Source organism: Rhinoraja longicauda, chromosome 1 (genome assembly GCF_053455715.1).
Source record: "Rhinoraja longicauda isolate Sanriku21f chromosome 1, sRhiLon1.1, whole genome shotgun sequence".
Taxonomy (NCBI): domain Eukaryota; kingdom Metazoa; phylum Chordata; class Chondrichthyes; order Rajiformes; family Arhynchobatidae; genus Rhinoraja; species Rhinoraja longicauda.
The window spans coordinates 135,926,481-135,946,883 of NC_135953.1; the positions used below are offsets into that span (position 1 = coordinate 135,926,481).

At 42.5% G+C, this 20,403-nt stretch overlaps 1 protein-coding gene and 1 long non-coding RNA gene across 5 annotated transcripts in view; one reads left to right on the forward strand and one right to left on the reverse strand.

Annotated features, from left to right (window-relative positions):
• Positions 1-3,666, reverse strand: part of LOC144600857 (uncharacterized) — a 77,989-nt gene extending 74,323 nt beyond the window's left edge. For 2 of the 3 annotated variants that reach the window (XR_013548191.1, XR_013548189.1), the window contains exons 1-2: positions 3,561-3,666; positions 686-782 (exon numbers count right to left, since the gene is read on the reverse strand). This is a non-coding gene — a long non-coding RNA (uncharacterized LOC144600857). Of the gene's footprint in view, positions 1-685; positions 783-1,691; positions 1,847-3,560 lie in introns of those variants that run through there. The other variant, XR_013548192.1, reaches the window with a different exon arrangement.
• A 359-nt stretch (positions 3,667-4,025) lies between these two features.
• On the forward strand, positions 4,026-9,935 carry hmx1 (H6 family homeobox 1). 2 transcript variants are annotated; one of them, XM_078412736.1, is made up of 3 exons: positions 4,026-4,817; positions 5,841-6,088; positions 9,861-9,935. In XM_078412736.1, the coding sequence occupies exons 1-3, from the start codon at positions 4,517-4,519 to the stop codon at positions 9,861-9,863; spliced, it is 552 nt and encodes a 183-aa protein (XP_078268862.1). In that variant the 5' UTR covers positions 4,026-4,516; the 3' UTR covers positions 9,864-9,935. The 2 variants fall into 2 exon arrangements, with proteins under 2 accessions (XP_078268862.1, XP_078268857.1); XM_078412731.1 differs by lacking the exon at positions 9,861-9,935 and having other exon boundaries at positions 5,841-7,899.
• Positions 9,936-20,403: the final 10,468 nt, after the last annotated feature.

Here is a 20,403-nt window from a genome sequence, read left to right on the forward strand (position 1 = left end):
AATAATAAATGCAGAATAAAATTTAAAAAAACTTTTTAAGAAAAGGATTGGAGTGAAGGAAATACTGTTTGGGAAATATTCTTCCTCGAATTTATTTTCGTATTTTTTAAAGAACAATCCTAACAACGGAAACTAAGACAGTGTGGGGGTTTGAATTAGGAACTATTAAAACACTGAAAGCCACAGACTGAACAGTTAATTGGATTGCTTATTAACAGATATATGATGTAAAAGGGCAGCAAATGAAATAATTTCTCATTCAGATTTGCAGAACCCCGGGATTTTTCAAAAGGATTCGATCGCCGTTGCTGAGTCGGCAACTAAAAGGGAATTGAAATAAAATAAAATTCGATATATATTTACAAGTTTTCGAGGAGTGATGGCAGATAATTCTTAGAACGCCCAAAATGATAGGCTGATGGCTGGCTTGGACTCGGTCCCCCCAAGGCCTGTTTCCGTGCCGTATCTATCCATGATTCATTAATCTCTGCAATATGCACCCAAATTAACTTTATGTCTAAATTAGGCTATTAGTTCAATTGCAAGTTAAGCTACATTGCTCATCTTACAAGTGGAGAGTTTGTCATATATTTTCCATTGGTTAATCAAGTGTAGCGAGTGTCATTTCGATTATTGCTCAAGTCAACAGCAGTAGAAATGTACACAAGTGATTTTTTTTTCTTACCTGGGAGGTCTAAATAATTATTCAACTTTGAATGGACGGGGAACGATCATCACTTCCACTAGATTACCGGCTCCTGCTGATACGGCGATTATCCAGCCTAAAAACAACACAAAATATTTCACTATTTGAACACCGTGTACAAATATCCCTAAAATATTCTTTACATATTGGCCAATGTATATCTCAGATAGAATATTTCCCGGTCACCCTACCAAAGTGTCACCCCGTTCGACTGAAATAAGGGGTTGGACACGTTAGAAGCAGGAAACATGTTCCCAATGTTGGAGGAGACCAGAACCAGGGGCCACAGTTTAAGAATAAGGGGTAGGCCATTTAGAACTGAGATGAGGAAAAACTTTTTCAGTCAGAGAGGTGTGAATCTGTGGAATTCTCTGCCTCAGAAGGCAGTGGAGGCCAATTCTCTGAATGCATTCAAGAGAGAGCTAGATAGAGCTCTTAAGGATAGCGGAGTCAGGGGGTATGGGGAGAAGGCAGGAACGGGGTACTGATTGAGAATGATCAGCCATGATCACAGTGAATGGCGGTGTTGGCTCGAAGGGCCGAATGGCCTACTCCTGCACCTATTGTCTATTGTCTATTGTCTATTGTTTAATATGAAAATGCCAGGCATTACATAGAAAATGGAACACCAGGAACTAGGGCGATTTCATTGTGGTGCACAAACAAACGGCAGAGACGATGTGTTTGTTTGCTGCCAAAGTTACAACATAGTGACTGTGCATATAAAATATAATGTTAAAATGTCACTGCTCCAGAAAGAAGCAGATTGAATGGTTGATATTCCAGTAATCTCGTCAATTCCTGCTTCTGCCATGTCATATGAGTATTGAATCCGCTGAAAGGATATGGCGGAGAGGCGGAAATTAAACGAGAATATTGAAAAACAGACACTGCTTTAATTGGCCACATTCAATTTAATATTTCCAAATCTTTGACTCTACGTTACTGCGATATCGTACTGATGACAAAACACGACTTTCCTCACCGGGACATTTAAGAAAACCAAAGACATTGTCCAATTAGAGGATGGCTGTCTCCAGGTACCATCAGCGTATTGATCGCAAATATTTTACTTTCAACATGGATTGCATTTAGGGGTTAATATTACATTGACCATATGTCTGAGCAATCGGATTTTTTCTTTCATTTCACAATCTGGAAAAAAAAATTATTTAGGTATTTTTGTAATATGTAAATATGTTTTGTGTAACTAAGATACGAAAACTCATATACATTGGGTATATGGGTACCCTTGAAGCTGAAATAACATATTATCGATTTTACCATCGTCTATGATTACTAATTGCTATTGGGGAAGCGACCACGCATTTCAAAATTAGGAAAGACTTATTCTGTTCGCCGTTTATCATTTCAGTCCTGCGTCTGAAACATATTCCCCTCATACTTTCATGCTAATACACACATGGTATCAAAAACGAATAAAACATGATATAAAAATCTTACATGTCGTGCAGTCGTCTACGTTTACAATAGCTCTATTTCTTCCCGGAGATCGAAACCGTTGTAATACCCCAGAATAAAAGGGAAGAATGTGTCCATACGATTATTTTCCAACTTCTACCTGGATACAAATAATTTAATGTGCAAGAAGAAACTGCAGATGCTGGTTTAAACTGAAGATGATAGACACAAAATGTTGGAGTAACTCAGCGGGACACGCAGCATCTCCGGAGAGAAGGAATGGGTGACGATTCGGGTCGAGACCCTTCTTCAGAAATAATTTAATGTTCCGCTTAATAGTGCAAGCAGCTTTAAAGGTGAGATCACGTGCAATTTTATCTGTCCATCTGAGCAGTGTCTATCTGCTGTTTTAAACACATGCTTGTGGACTATGAAAAATCATTATTCCTTAGCGGTGATAATGCAGCAATATCGAAAAGCACAGCGGTGATTTAACGTACATTTCTCGTTCCATTCTCATGCCTCAGCCAAGCATTATGCCACTTCATCTCAGATGTACGATTGGCAAGTGTTCTCCATTTACTATCCACATGAACACATTCGCAAGATTGACATTTAAACCCAGTGTATTTATTCAAGAGTTCCATTTGGTCGGGCTTTGGACAAATTGCGAGCTGCCAACTCAATTGCACAACAAATCAACAGACATATAAATCAACAGACATATTGCGTTATTGGTATAACGCAACTAGCAACTGAATTTGATACAATCACATTCTCGTGGTTTTCTTTAGATATTGTTCTGTTTCTTTAATTAATGGATGTATCCACGTTTATTTCCTGTTGCAGTATGAACATTCAGAGTGTTTTATTCAATTTAACTGTTTGATTAGAGTCATTAAGCTGCAGACGATTAAAAAAAAAAGAGTCTGTGCCTTGTTCAGAGAATCGGCACTATGTATTGAATTGTAATGAACCCGGTGAGTATAAAACACAATCTCCACAAGAACGCCGAGTTAAGCTGACATTTGCAGTAACTGGCCGGCCTTTGAACCGAGCATGATCGGGCTTAAAACTACAAGGCACCAACAATGAAAGGGAGTTTAAAACCGATTACTGGATAGAATGCACAGTATGAGGCGGCTTCACGGTGAATGTACAGCCAAGTTCAACTTACTTTATGCAAGGTTGCGCGATTGTCCCTCAGTAAATTATTCTGCACATATTTTAAATTGGATGGCGCTGCTGAACAGACAATGTGGATACGCTTCATTCAACATTTTTTTAACGCCACCGCGACTCCAAAGGAAATGAAAGTCCTTCGTTTCGCCGGCGGCGGAGTGCAAAAATCACATTTAATTTCGCTGGGATAATGAAGATCTCGAACCGACAAAGCGGACTAATGGTAAATCGAAAAATAACGATTACTAACCGACTTTGTAAATGAATGATCATTTTTGGTAATGGTACGGAAAAAAACCCCATCACTGAATCCACTCACGGTGTAAATCAGTCAACGCACAACGTCTTGCGTTTCGTCTCAGCATTGAATTATAAAGTTTGCAACAGCCAAGAGATTAAAATGCCGAAGCTAGCAAAAACATAAAACACTCCCGAAAGCTCTCAACTTTCTGCTCATGGCTGGCGCGTTGCAATTGACCATTTTTTCTTGCTTTATTTGGGCGCAAGCGCGTGTTTGTGTGTTTAATGGCCATTGTTACCCAATAGGAAATGGTAACGGGTCAACAGAAGTCTCTCCCCACCTCCCACCCCCCTCTCTCCTCCCTCCCTCCCCTCTCTCTCTCTCTCTCTCTCTCTCTCTCTCTCTCTCTCTCTCTCTCTCTCTCTCCGTGTACAATGCCTGGGCCAGATCCGCATTCTGATTTGTGATTTGTTTCCTAATTGACCTAAATAAAGCCCCCTGACTGACAAGCCGCTGTGGCCTCGGGCACACGGTACCAAACAGAGCAATGAAATCATTGCAAGCAATTCCTTTATTTTCTTGAGTAATCCCATTTGCCATTGTGCGCGTCCAATCCGTGGTATATTCTTTGCATGTTAAGCATTTAACTCGCCTGACATTTTAATTTCATCATTACCATTCACAAGCTAAAACCACCCTCTCCCCTCCCTCACCCCACCCTCCCCCTTTCCACTTTCTCATCACTGACTGGCGCCGAGAGAACGATGTGTTCGTGCTTATTTTTCTCGGAGGGAGAGCAGTTTGGTCGGCGTTGCTTTTAGGCGCGGTCTGCTATGATCTCTCGAAGAATCGCCTTCCAGCCCGAAGCCTTAGTCCCAGCCGACAAAGCAAAGAACACAAATCGAAAGGCGATTGCTCTGATCTCCAACACCCCCGTTCACCTACGAGGGGGGTAGGTAGATACCATGCCGGATAAAGTGACGGAGGGTCAGAGCACGCCGCCCGCCAAGGTGTCCTCGTTCTTCATAGAGAATCTACTTCGGAGCAATGGGAAAGGGAAGCAGACGGGCGGACGGGAGGAGAACGCGGGAGACGTCGGACCCGGACAAAACTGTTTCCACTACGGGAAACCATTGCATGACAACCATTGCAACCAAGGCTGCTGTCAGATATCCGCTCAGGACCTGTGTGCCCACTCGTATCCTCTCCGAGGAAGCACGTTACAGTGGTATGCACAAGCGCGCCCGGCATGTCCCAGCCCACACAGTAAGTTCATCCTTTTATTACAGCACGAAACCCGGCAGTGAATCGGGCCCATCCGCCAGACCCCCTCGCTGGTCACTGAGCACAGTCAAGCGAGCCTCCTCTGGGCAGAAATAAGAAGGCTTTAAAAGCTTTTTGTTTTCTTTCCTCCCCGCTCTTCGCTTATCGCTTCCTTCAAGTGTCAGACAGAACGAGCAGGAAACGCTAGCAATGGCGAGAAGCAGATTGGGTCGCGGGTTCCTTCCATTTCTAGCTTAGCGCAACAAACGTAGCAACAGACAGATCGTAACCGGGAGACAGGACTACGGAATCGGCCCCGTCAAAGATTCTTCTGCGTCGATCTGTTGATCGCGGACATTCAAATAAAACATAGCGACCCACGTTCAGACCAATCCCCTTTGTAAAATGAGTCAATCTGTGAAAGTCCGACACTCACGTCTTGCGATTGTCGATAATTATATATAATGCAAAGGCACTCTGCCATTTCTCAGAGCTTCCGACGTCACTTTAAGCGCTGTTTAAACGTTGCGGGAAATCGGTGCGGATTTGCTGATCAACCTCAGTAAAACTACGTCGAAGAACATCGTGTTCCCCCGGTGTTTTGCGTTTTTTAATCGCCCCATATTTATATATGTACTGCACTGCATCAAGGAATTAGAGTCTAAACCGTGTTTCTGCTACAAAACTGCAAGTCTCACTTCTATTTATTTTACATTAAACCCACTTAATAATATCAAAACAGATTCTCGCTGACGGTGTACGCCAACAGTTGGGCGTAATGATAGGAAGGAATGGGAATTGAAATCAATAATTATTTTTTTTGTTGTGCATTTATCTGCAAATTAAACCAAAGTTCAGCTTTCAAAATTACTGACGGGAAAGCTTATGCCAACCTTCGCGACATTCAATCATTTTAAACAAAATTGGAGAGCGAAAATATTAGTGTCCATTGTTGGGGGAGTTAATGTTACTACAATGCAAAACACAACAGCTTGCATGTAACTTACATCTCTATTTGTCCCGTAGGTCCGAAACAGAGCTGTCCAAGTTCCGAGGAAGAACATTGTTTTTCTCGCACACCCAGTGACCGGGACTCGCCGTCGGTATTGGATAAAGGAAAGGGCCACAAGGAGATCTGCAGACAAGAAGGTGGCGATTTGCGGGAGGAAAAGAGATCAGAGGCGGAGAGCAACGAGGCGGCGAAAAGCCAAGCGGACGCTGACCAGAAATCCAGTCGTAAGAAGAAAACGCGCACAGTCTTCAGCAGGAGTCAGGTATTCCAGCTCGAGTCCACGTTTGACATGAAACGCTACCTGAGCAGTTCCGAAAGGGCAGGCTTGGCCGCGACGCTTCACCTGACCGAAACTCAGGTCAAAATCTGGTTTCAAAACCGGAGGAATAAGTGGAAGAGGCAGCTGGCCGCAGACCTGGAAGCGGTCAACCTTTCTCACAGTGCACAGCGGATCGTCAGAGTCCCCATTTTATATCACGAAAACTCACCACCTGGCGCCTTAAACTTCAGCCTGCCGCAAGTGTCCCCTCCTCTGATAAGCTTTTCCAGCTCAGTAAGTTACCCGCTCGCAACATTCCCTTCTCCGCTGCCTTTCCTAAGATCACAGATGAGTGGGCTTGTTTAATAATGAACTCTTCAATCGGACAAGACCCGACATCAAAGCTGAAAACAACAGCCGAATGGTACAAAAAAAGAAAGAAAGAAATTAAGCAAAAGACTTGGCCAACTCCACAGCATTTTGATTGCCTCTCACATTTTTTTATTGGTACGGATGTGCAATAAGTTACTTTTGAGGTGCTATTACTGCAGGGTCGAAGAGGAAATGTGTTTTGTACACACACCCGAAGTAATGACTATCGTAATATTTCACCATGACCATTGAAGCCAACACACACACACACACACACACACACACACACACACACATACACACACACACACACACACACACACACACACACACACACATACATACACACACACACACACACACACACACACACACACACACACACACACACACAAACACACACACACACACACACACACACACACACACACACACACACACTCCACACATAAACTAAACTTTATACGCAACTCGATAAAGTTTATTTACTTATTCAATATATTGCTGTGCTAAAACGTTAGATATTTTATACTCATAGGTCTTATTAGATTGAGCATAAGAGGATAGCTGTGCAAGTTCAAAGTGCTCAACGGGATTTTAGTATCAATAATCATTAGTTTACTGGGAACTCTTGTTGATTTTATTCTTTTAATTCTTTGTAGCTAACCATCCTTGCATTGTCAGAGTATGCAATTAATGCAATAAACCCTGTTTAACTGTTACAAAACCCAAGTAATCCTGTGTTTGAGTCCGAGCGTTACTGCGTTTAATTTTATATAAATACGTATATTGTTTGATTTGCTGCAGAACCAATTATCAGGCGTACTAATTACAGATGCACAGTCTGTAACAGTATCCTCCCCCACCCCCCCCCGTTTTGTTTTACATTATAATTTTCCATTAACCCTTCACCTTTAAATATAACACTCTTTCGAGAAAACATACCAGTTATTATTCACTTCAATACATTCATCATATGATCCAATAAGCGAATAATCTAACTTTCTAAACACATTCCTAACATAATTTCTGACAGACCACTGCCGAGTTTCGACTGTGTAACGTTTTTTGATATTTTTTATCCAATTCTGGGCCTCGTGTTTGCATTCGAGTCTGAAGATAATAAAATCATGCTTAATTTTGCCAAATAATTTAATTGGAAGAGGATAATCTCAATTGGATAATCCGCCGTGCTAAACATTGAAACCTAACAGGGAAAAATGGCACAAAGAATGTCTTAGGGTTTTCTGTTCCTGCTTTTATTATTAAAATGTAAAACACCAAGAGTTTTATGAAAAACACATACTTATCAGGTGATGTAGGTATTTTCAACAAACAGCGTTGATGCCTGATGTAATAAATCGTATCAATTGCAGTTGATTTATAGTTTCCCTGATTTATAATGGTTAATGTTTGTTGCTTCTGAATCGAAGCTCATGAAAAGCTGTTACTTGTTCGACGTCCTTCGTTGACGAAATTTTAGTGGAGTTTAGGCGTTGACATGATTTTTCTGAAATAAGCACGTTAAACTAACCAGCTCTCTTTAATTTGTATCCTATCATGGATGACCGTTAGAATTTCCCCCACGTGCTTCGGCTCCAATGGATTATAAAAACGTTATTAAAATATCAGCAATTTTGTGCATCTAAAACTTTAAACTACTATTCGGCACGAGATAAATGGCTATGCCTATAACACTTTAAATGTGGGGTCCAAATTATGTCTGATCCAAAATATCCCGTGGCGATTGGAATATGTTTGAAACTTATTAATAATGTTTATGAAGCAGGAATAAAAATGTACCAAATCTACTATTTCTAGCAATAAAAACATTCCGGACACATTAAAATATGTTGATGATTTTGTACAACCGATGCAAGTTTTATTACCCTGAGTAAGAGCCTTGAAGTGACCTACTCCTTCATGATATATTAAAGACAATTGGAGTTTAATTAAACATATATAAGTAGAACGGTAATATTTGGTAAACCATCACAACGCATCCCAAAAACTTCAATAAAATAACACAAAACGCATTTAATGTTACCAAACACATTTTCAAATCTGGATGTTTAAAAAAAAAAGTTTGTTCTGTTTCGCTTTTATGGAGTTAGGTCTTCGTATGATTCTAGAGCAAACCAGAACATTTGACACCAAATGCTGGAGTAACTCAACGGGTCAGGCAGCATCTCAGGAGAGAAGGGATGGGTGACATTTCGGGTCGAGACACTTCTTCAGACTGATAATCTGCATCCATGCCGGTTCAGAGGTAAACTAGTGTTGAATTTTCCTAGGTCGAATGTGCGCTGGAAACAAATCCCAGACTAGATGTAAAGAGGCCACAATGAGTACACAGACAGAATGGTTGCTTTCCAAGCTTGCATTTGCTGACTTACAATTGAATATTTGGCAGAGGGGTTTAACTGAAAGGGTTAGTGATCCATGTTGTAACATGAAAATAGTCCAGCAGTGATCCAGAACACAACAATCAAGAGGCATACAGGCTTAACGATTAGCCTGAACACGTTATTTGTTAAAGGCTTGTCATGTGTGAGGTTTAAGTACATAATCTTTATTTAGTGATACGGTTAGTAATGAGAATCTGTAAATAAAAGGCAAAGGGCCATCTTTGCTGGAAATAAAACGAGAACGCGGATGGATAGGTCAGATTAGCTAGCTGCATTGTGGAAGGGAAACTAGGGGGTATTGGTAATGTTGAGAAACATAAAACACATTACTAACGAATAAAAATGCAAAGTTTATCTTTGCCCCCCCTCCCGTGTCTCTCTCTCTCTCTCTCTCTCTCTCTCTCTCTCTCTCTCTCTCTCTCTCTCTCTCTCTCTCTCTCTCTCTCTCTCTCTCTCTCTCTCTCTCTCTCTTTCCCCTCTCTCTCTCTCTCTCTCTCTCTCTCTCTCTCTCTCTCTCTCTCTCTCTCTCTCTCTCTCTCTCTCTCTCTCTCTCTCTCTCTCTCTCTCTCTTCAGCGAAGGCTGAAGTAAAAAACTGTGGCTAAACGTTGGGATATTTGGTTGGATATTTGTATTCCATATTCTTAACTAGTTATGTCTGCAGTTGCAGGTAACGTTATTAGACGCTGTCTGTCAAAAACGTATAACTCCTACATTTAAATGGATAGTGAGAAGGCAGCAATTGATCTGATACCACCTAATTTAAAGCGGTATTCATTTATATATTTCCCAATCTCACCTCCGCAATTCAGAATGGTAACCATATAAAACCTGATAACGGCCTAATACGTGTATGAAAGTGCAAAAAAGAGACAATTTCGTTGTTAAACGCCATAGATCAAAACAGTGACACACATCCGATGTGAGAATTGGTTAGGGCGAACCCTTGTAGCAACAAACGAGTCGCAAATATTGATAAAAACCTTTTTATTCACAGTGACCTAGACCTGCACTGGCATTTACAGCGGCGTTTGAAATGTATCGTGGGCTGAACTTCGCAACTGTTTGGAAGGCTATTAAAAAAAAAACTTCTGAAATTACCGATTTATAAGAAGTGTCCAAACCTTTTGTCTAGATTATAGCGAGTAATCGAGAATGTCATTTTCAACTCTGGGTAGTCAACAAATTTAACCGCTTTAATCAAACCTGTATTACCAAGTTCGTGCACAATTATATACACCTGATCAAAGTTAACTTTGGGTAGAATACGCGAGCACAGAAATTCAGCTAAAATCCAAGTCTTCAGGTTCTGACACCCAATAAAAAATAAAAAATTAAATGCAGACAATATGCCAAAATGAGTTGATATTCGAGCATTATTCCAACGCTTGCCTTCTCGCTTCATCTCCTCTCAACCTCCGCTGGCAGGAATGAAAACAAAAGAGATTTGACCATGAACAAAAATAAAGGATAAGATTTGGTCTAAGGGTAAGAATCAGTGATAAGGATAAGTTTTGGTTCCATTTATGTGCACCAAAACGAGATGATGGAAAATGTTATTCAGATTTTGGGCACTGTGGAAAATCAACGTGACAGTCAATTAAAACGCCAAATTAAACAGCTTCTGATAAATCGGTCTCCGGAAAGTTTTTAAACAAAAATAGTTCTGGAACTTGGTTTACCATTTCTTGCCAGCCTTAGCCCAGGGATAGCACTCTCCCACCTCATCAAAAGGAGATGGATTTACGTCTCTGGATCTCACTCCAGAGACTCGAATACAAAGTGTGTAGGAAGGAAATGCTGATGCTGGTTTACACCGATGATAGACACAAAACAAAAAACTGGAGCAACTCAGTCGGACAGGTTACATATCTGGAGAGAAGGAATGGGTGACGTTTCGGGTCGAGTCTGAAGAAGGGTCTCGACCCGAAACGTCACCCATTCCTTCTATCCAGAGATGCTGCCTGTCCCGCTGAGTTACTCCAGCTTTTTGTGTCTAGACTCGACTACATGGCTCAGCTGACACAACTATGCGCCACCGAGGAAGTGATGCACTGTCCTGTTGTAGTCTTCTGGATATGGCGTTAGACCAGTCCGTCTGTCCTTCAAATAGACGCAAAACAAATCCCTTGAAATTATTCGTAGTAGCAGGGCTGTTTTCCTGGCACGTTGACACACATCCATTACCCAGCTAGAACTACTAATGCAAATGATTCGATGATATTTAATTACTGTTGATAAAAATAATTATCATGTTCAGGTTGGTTTATTGCATTTTACCAAGTTAAATCAATAACACTTCAACAAGTGTGTTATTGACTTCCACCCGCTCTTGGGGCGCCCCGAGTTCACGAAAGGTGTTATTTTGACGGAGATGATTCATTTCCTTTGTCGATTGAAGTCCATCTTTTACTAAAAATACAAGGTCTCGTCCACTCTTGCCTGGGTCTGAGACGGGTTTATCGTGAGTATAAGAAGATAACTGTAGACTGAAGAAGGGTCTCGACCCGAAACGTCACCCATTCCTTCTCTCCTGAGATGCTGCCTGACCTGCTGAGTTACTCCAGCATTTTGTGAATAAATACCTTCGGTTTTATCGTGACCCGCGCATTGCTTTTCGGGAGGAGTCACTCGGCACTAAAACGGGGTCCTTTGGTCCACAAAGACCTTCATAGGCTAATTTACACCAATCCCACTTAACCCCCCCCAGCCCCCCCTGCTTCAATAATTATTGCTTCAATAATTCAGGAAAATGTTTGATTTGATTTGAAGATAGTACTTTACAGAACATAAACAGCCCAAAAAGTCCAGCCGGACACGATGCCACGTTAAACTAAAGATGGACACAAAATGCTGGAGGAACTCAGCAGGACAGGCAGCATCTCTGGATAGAAGGAATGGGTGACGTTTCGGATCGAGACCCTTCTTCAGGCTCGCTACGTTAATCACGTTACAAACCCCACGTTAAACTAATTCCCTTTGCCTGAACATTATCCATATCTCGTAAGAAAATAACTGCAGATGCTGGTACAAATCGAAGGTATTTATTCACAAAATGCTGGAGTAACTCAGCAGGTCAGGCAGCATCTCAGGAGAGAAGGAATTGGCGACGTTTCGGGTCGAGACCCTTCTTCAGACTGCATACTACGTGCCCATCCAATAGCCCATTAAGTGCCACAATAGACAATAGACAATAGGTGCAGGAGGAGGCCATTCGGCCCTTCGAACCAGCACCGCCATTCAATGTGATCATGGCTGATCACTCTCAATCAGTACCCCGTTCCTGCCTTCTCCCCATACCCCCTGACTCCGCTATCCTTAAGAGCTCTATCTAACTCTCTCTTGAATGCATTCAGAGAATTGGCCTCCACTGCCTTCTGAGGCAGAGAATTCCACAGATTCACAACTCTCGGACTGAAAAAGTTTTTCCTCATCTCAGTTCTAAACGGCCTACCCCTTATTCTTAAACTGTGGCCCCTGGTTCTGGACTTCCCCCAACATTGGGAACATGTTGGGAACATGTCGTAACTCCCTACATCCATCACCCCCTCACCACTCGGGTTCCACACGCCCCGCACTTTCTGTGTTACAGTCGTTGACATTCCCTCGCTGGGGGAAAAATATATATTTTCTCTCTAAAACAATTGTCCATTCTATCTATGCCCATCGTAATATTGTATCCTTCTATCTGGTCTCCCGTCAACCTCCGTTATTCAAGAGAAAACAATCCATTTAGGTTGCAGGAATGTCATGCATTTGTTGAGGGGTGATATTATAGAGGTGTATAAAACTTTTAGGGGGAAAATATAGGGTGAACCCAGAGAGTATTTTTCCATGGTGGGGAATCAAGAACGAGGATATTTAAGACAGGGAGGGGGCAGATTTAATAGGACGCTGACGGGCAAGTTTTTCGCAGTGCTTGATGGCTATATGGAACGAGCTGTCAGATGAATTAGTTGAAAGGTACCGTAACAATATTTAAAAGGCATCGTAGAAAGACACAAAAAAGCTGGAGTAAATCAGCGGGACAGGCAGCATCTCTGGAGAGAAGGAATGGGTGACGTTTCGGGTCGAGACCCTTCTTCAGACTGATGCTAGACCGGTACATGCAAAGGAAAGCCTTAGAGAGAGATGGGCCAAATGTGGGCCATGGGGGCATCTTCCTCGGCCTTGACGAGTTAGGCCCAAATGCCCGTTTCTGTGTTGTGTGGCTCCGTGACCATAAATTGATCCCCAACTCTCTGCAAATTTCGTGATCGCCACGCAACACAATGAACACATCTGTTGTATTAGTTAATGTGGCTAAATTGTAACGGAATATATGTATTCACAGAAGGACATAAAGTGCTGGAGTAACTCAGCAGGTCAGGCAGCATCCCTGGAGAACATGGATAGGTGACGTTTCGGGTCGAGACCCCTCTTCAGTCTGAAGAAGGGCTTTACCATTCTGTCCTTTTGTGTATTAACCAGCATTTGCAGTTCTTTGTTTCAGTATATGTGCTCACGGTATTGGCCATTATTTTATTTTTTAAATTTTCTTATTGCCTCGTACCTTCTAGGTAATGGCGCCAGCATATTCCTTTAAGTAGATAACTGATATGAGAGATTGATGGCGCAGTGTTCCAGAAACATTCCATGTATAAAATATTGCAAAACAGACTGAGAGGGAAAGGAACACGAGAGCGAGAGAGAGAGAGAGAGAGAGAGAGAGAGAGAGAGAGAGAGAGAGAGAGAGAGAGAGAGAGAGAGAGAGAGAGAGAGAGAGAGAGAGAGAGAGAGAGAGAGAGAGAGAGAGAGAGAGAGAGAGAGAGAGAGAGAGAGAGAGAGAGAGAGAGAGAGAGAGAGAGAGAGGAGGAATCGTTTTCTTGATGTAGAGTATAAACTGGGTTCAGCGCGTTTCTACGCTTAAATTTCGTGTAGTTAAGTGAATACTCTTCTTTGGCCTTTCAAGTCGGACATATCATGTATTGTGTACAAAAATAAGTTACAAATTTCTACCAATTTCGATTTATCATCGGTAGAGACAATGCATTAAATAGAGTGCATTAAAAAAAAAGTATTTCCAGATTAGCTTCGTTGTGGTATCTCAAACCTGTCCATGAAAATCAAGCTCAGAGGCAGGAATGAAACTGAATGTGTCGATAGTCCTCACCACAGTCTCTGTGGAATATAAAAATAGACCGGCGGACATCGGGAAATGGCAAGGATGCAGAGAGATTGGTCTGTTTTGCAATATTTTATACATGGAGCACTGCGCCATCAATCTCTCATATCAGTTATCCACTCAAAGGAATATGCTGGCGCCATTACCTAGAAGGTACGAGGCAATAACAAAAGAAAAGAATAAAATAATGGCCAATACCGTGAACACACGTGTAGACACAAAGAACTGCTGGTTAATGCACAAAAGGACAGAATGGTAAAGCCCTTCTTCAGACTGAAGAGGGGTCTCGACCCGAAACGTCACCCATCCATGTTCTCCTGGGATGCTGCCTGACCTGCTGAGTTACTCCAGCACTTTATGTCCTTCTGTGAATACATATATTCCGTTACAATTTAGCCACTTTAACTAATACAACAGATGTGTTCATTGTGTTGCGTGGCGATCACGAAATTTGCAGAGAGATGGGGATCTATTTAGAGTCACAGAGCCACACAACACAGAAACAGGCATTTGGGCCTAACTCGTCAAGGCCGAGGAAGATGCCCCATGGCCCGCATTTGGCCCATCTCTCTCTAAGGCTTTCCTTTGCATGTACCGGTCTAGTAACAGTCTGAAGAAGGGTCTCGACCCGAAACGTGACCTATTCCTTCTCACCAGAGATGCTGCCTGTCCCACTGAGTTACTGCAGCTTTTTTTGTGTCTTTCTTCGATGTCTTTTAAATATTGTTACCGTGCCCGTCAGGTTCCTATTAAATCTGCCCCCTCTAGTCTTAAATACCCTCGTTCTTGACTTCCCCCACCATGGAAAAATACTCTCTGCGTTCAACCTATATTTTTCCCCAAATGGTTTGATACACCTTTATAATATCATCTTTCAACCTCCTGGGCTACAAAGAATGAATTCATAGTCTGCCCAACTTCCCGATATACTGTAGCTCTGGGTCTTGAGTCCTGGCTACATCGTAGTAAATCTTCTTTACACAATTTCCAGCTTAGGATATAGAAAATAGAAGAGAGGACATCACGGAAGACTTAACTGAGATACGTTAAATTATCAAGGGCCTAAATATGCACGAATGTATTTGGATAGCCAGAGGGTGAAATATCAGCGGCAATACGTACAAAGTAATTGGCGCAAATAGTCGCGAGGAGACAAGAGAAAAACATGTCAGGATATGGTAGATATCTGGAGCTGACTGCCTGAAAGGATGATACAGAATTTAAACATTGCCTGGATGTGTATGAGAAAAACCGTAGTTTTAAGAGAAGTAAATGAGTAAGATTTCAAGAAGCTGGGTATCTTTTTTTCAATGAACGGACGCAATGGGCCCAGTGACATTTCTCGCACACTATTCCGATGGATATCCAGGGTTTTCTGTGATTCTTTCATCAGACCGCAGATTCAGAGCGGTCACCTCGGTGACTTTGACAACAGACAATAGACAATAGACAATAGGTGCAGGAGGAGGCCATTCGGCCCTTCGAGCCAGCACCGCCATTCAATGTGATCATGGCTGATCATTTTCAATCAGTACCCCGTTCCTGCCTTCTCCCCATAGCCCCTGACTCCGCTATCCTTAACAGCTCTATCCAGCTCTCTCTTCAATGCATTCAGATAATTGGCCTCCACTGCCTTCTGAGGCAGAGAATTCCACAGATTCACAACTCTGACTGAAAAAGTTTTTCCTCATCTAAGTTCTAAATGGCCTACCCCTTATTCTTAAACTGTGGTCCCTTGTTCTGGACTCCCCCAACATTGGGAACATGTTTCCTGCGTCTAACGTGTCCAACCCCTTAATAATCTTATGTTTCGATAAGATCTCCTCTCATCCTTCTAAATTCCAGTGTATACAAGCCTAGTCGCTCAAGTCTTTCAACATATGGGACCCGCCCATCACTTCTGTTGAGCTCACCCCCTCTCCCCCACCAATACTATCAGTCTGAAGAAGGGTTCTGACCCGAAACATCGTCTGTCCATTCCCTTCACAGGTGTTGCCTGATCGGATGAGGTCCTCCAGCACTTTGTTGAGAGGTACCGCGTGGAAACAGGCCCTTCGGTCCACCGAGCCCGCGCCAAGCAGCGATTCCCCCTGTTTACTCGCACTAGTGGGGATAATTTCATAATTTTACCGGAGCCCAATTGGCCTACAAGCCTTCACGTGTCTTTGGAGTATGGGAGGAAACCGGTGCACCCGGTGAAAACCCACGCGGTCACAGGGAGAACGTAGAAACACCGTACAGCCAACACCCGTAGGCAGGATCGAACCCGGGTCTCTGGCGCTGTAATGCAGCAACTCTACCGCCGTGCCACCCAAGATTTTTGTTTTGCAATGATCTCTAGGGTAGGTAAGGTAGACACAAAATGTTGGAGTAACTCAGCGGGTCAGTCAGCACCTCTGGAGAAAAGGAATAGATGACGTTTCGGGTCAAGATACCTTTCTCCAGACTCAGCTTTGGTAATCTCGGTTCAGACGTGCTGGATTTCTGAATGTAAAATTTGTACGTGTCAATTAAAATGAAGACAATACCGATGGACTCTACAATTGCGAGAAAAAAAAGGAGTAATTCGTTCACTCATTTACTGTTCCAAGATATCCCGAAAGAGACATTACAATAATAAGGATATGAGATAATGGATTGACATTCTAATGATAGAAATATAAATAGAATCCTACAAAATGAACGCGCCTTAATTTTAAGGCGAAGATGTAATGAAATGATGAAGTGAAATGAGATGAAAAGATGAAATTTCCCATCAGTCAGAACACCAGCAATTGATATAATATAAGAAAATAACTGCAGATGCTGGTACAAATCGAAGGTATTTATTCACAAAGTGCTGGGGTAACTCCGCGGGTCAGGCAGCACCTGGGAGGGCAGGGACTGGCGACGTTTTGTGTCTGGAACCTTCTTCCGACTCCTACTTCTTCTGTCTGAAGAAGAGTCCCGACTCAAAACGTCGCTCATTCATCCCACCATAGATGCTGCCTGTCCCATTGAGTTCCACCAGCACTTTGTGTTTTGCTGGAGATTCCAGCATCTGCAGTTTCCATTGTCTCTGATGAAACGTTATCGACTTTAAATGTTAATTTCCTTTCTTGCTGCAGAGAAGCTGCTTGACCTACTGCGTATTTTCAGCATTTCCAGTTTTTAATTTAGCATTTACCATCTGCCTCGTCACGGTAAACACGCCTCCGGGTGATTCAGAGGAGATAATCAGGCAGAAGCTGACACTGCCTAGAAGAAACAGTTTTGTCAAAAAGAGTTGTGTTAAGAATCTTATATATATATATATATATATATATATATATATATATATATATATATATATATATATATATATATATATAAAAGATATATATATATATATAAAAGATATATATATAAAAGATATATATATAAAAGATATATAAGGTTTACACTATTATCTATTATCTAATAGTTTACACTATTGTCTGCAATATATATATTGCAGAATATATCTATCTATCTATATATATATATGTGTGTGTGTGTGTATATATATATAGATAAATTATGCAATATATATATATACATACACACACACGCATATACACACACATACATGTATATATACACACACACACACATACATACACATACACTAAGGTGACAGGACGATACGGTGAATAACAGGTGGATATGCTTATGGTTGCTAGTGTGGTTAAGATATCAATCTGCTATTGTAATGTCTACTTTAAGTAATATTTTGAACTGACTGCAACATACGTCGCCATTGAATGCTGTCAATGTAGAAAGCGACCTTGCTTTACCAATCTCACGAATCGCACGTGTGACGATCGTTGGTCCAAAAATAACTCCACTGCAACTAGCACGAAATAAAACGGAATATATTCCATTCCTTTAAACTACATTAAATCACAAATATTACATTTCAATTTAATCATATTCGCACAAGCACACAGCTTTCTTCTTGGACTGTCACGTTTGAAAACATGCTTTGATACCACGATACAGATGTTCTTTTTGTTGAACGAGGGCATTGGAGACCCTTGCACTGCGCTTGTCTATTTAAGAACCCTTGTGTCGGACTCTTACGTGGACCGTGTGTTGTAAATAAACTCAAGGATGTGGTTTGCGGGAATTGGTTTTTTTTTTTTGCGTTTTGTAATCGCGCCTCTTTCGCTGAGCTAGGAATGTAAAATGGTGGGACGATGAGGACGGCGTCGGTGGTAGAAACATGGCACGGTGGCTGAAGCGAGAATTCATCCACTTTCCGCAAGAGAACACGCAGTCCCTGTCGGCTTCAGCTGAGATTTTGAGGTTAGCCAAGCTGAATGGATGGAGCGTGAGGAACAATTAAGTTGAAGGGGGGGGGGAGATGAATGATCACGAATGGTGAATGGTGTATTAATGGTGTATTAATGGTTAAAGATTGCTGATATTTTTCTCAAAAATCGCATAGTAAATTTATGACCCCACCATTTTAAAAGTACTCCGATTCGCACTTGATCCGCCCTAGTCAGTAAGGATACGGACTGGGAAGAGGCATTAGTACTGGTAGTTGTTTGAGGCCGGTGGCTCCTTCTGTGTGCTGTATTCTATGATTAAATTCTCCTTTAAACACGGAGTAATGAATGTCCTGGAGCAAAGCAGAGCACAGTCACAACACATAAATGTCGTTTGCCTTTTGAATACACACACGCAGAGAGACACGTGGAAACATGTTCTGGGGGTGTGTTTACTGTAAGACGGAGGGCGATCATTTCCTTGACAATATACTGGAGGTCACTGGAAGATATCTACCATTGAAACAGATGTCCTAGAGAATAGGGTTGTCCTCTTTGAACTCAGCAGCCTCGAATACTCCTGACGGCGTGCTTGCAGGCAGTAGTTCCCAGGCTGAAGTGATTGGCGGGCGGCAGGCTATTGGGGCTTGTGTTGATTGTACTGACTGCGGCAGCGTGTACAAGCTGTAGCTGATGTGCGATTAAACTGCTTTTCCTATTTGAATTGTCACTGCAGCAAGTCGGGAAGGGGGAGGGGGTGGGGGGTGGGGGGTGGGGGGTGGGGGTGGGGACAAAAACGGATCAGGTACACCGAAGCATTCATCAATAAAGCAGATAAACCTGGGGGCACAGATCCGGCCAGGCAGGATGTGGGCGGCGGTGTTTATGTGTGTGTGGCAGTGTTCAGTGTTAGTGGTTCGGGTGTTTTAACTCGTGAAAATTGTCGATTTTCATTAAAAAAAAAAAAGTGATCAACTGTTACAATATCTGAGCTTTTCAGCCATTTGTTCCATTTCGTTACTGCTGCAAATCAGGTCATTGTGTAAGCATTTATTCACAAAATGCTGGAGTAACTCAGCAGGTCAGGCAGCATCTCGGGAGAGAAAGAACGGGTGATGTTTTGGGTCGAGACCCTTCTTCAGACTGACCTGCTGAGTTACTCCAGCATTTTATGAATAAATACCTTCGATTTGTACCAGCATCTGCAGTTATCTTCTTATACTCATTGTGTAAGCAAGTTGAGTGCGTGAAAGTGTGGCGGAGTGGGGAACAGGTGTGAAGGGGGTGGGTGGGAGGCGGGTAGGGAGGAGGGGGGTGGTGGGGGGGAGGGGGTGGTGGGGGGAGGGAGGGAGGAACATGGAATCTGAAAGTCATTGGAAATCCACAATCCCAAGGCTGCCAGTACAAGTCCAACCATAACCTGCCTTTCTATAGCAATGTGTAGTAGGAAAAAACTACAGATGCTGGTTTACATATAAATGCTGGAGTGACTCAGCTAGACAGGCAGCATCTCTGGATAGAAGGAATAGGTGACATTTCGGGTTCGAGACCCTTCTTTAGACTGAGAGAGCAAGAAGGGTCTCGACCCGAAACGTCACCCATTCCTTCTCTCCTGAGATGCTGCCTGACCCGCTGAGTTACTCCAGCATTTTGTGAATAAATACCTTCGATTTGTACCAGCATCTGCAGTTATTTTCTTATACATAATGTCCCCTCCCCACCCCCCCGGGCGCTTCCGAGAAACGTTGCCAGGTAGAGCATCGAATATAAAATAAAGCTCCAGCTTCAAGAAATACCATGCAAGTGAAAGTGTAGCAACTCACAGCCGAAAATATTTCTGGAGTTTCGGGTCAGGCAGCAGTTAAACCATGCATTCATTATTATTATATATTTTTTAAGCGTGTCTTGAGAATTGCACTGAGTGAAGCAATGGGCAGATTGGGTCCCAACCCAGTCTGAGCGCTGCGGAGTGAGACAGATAGATGCCGCCCAGCGCTCTACAGACCCGCCTTCTCGGAAACCATTGGATTAGGCTGGCCGGCCACAGTCTGACCAATAAGAGTTCCCAGCAGCCGCCATCTTCGAGCTGAATGAATAACCTTGCC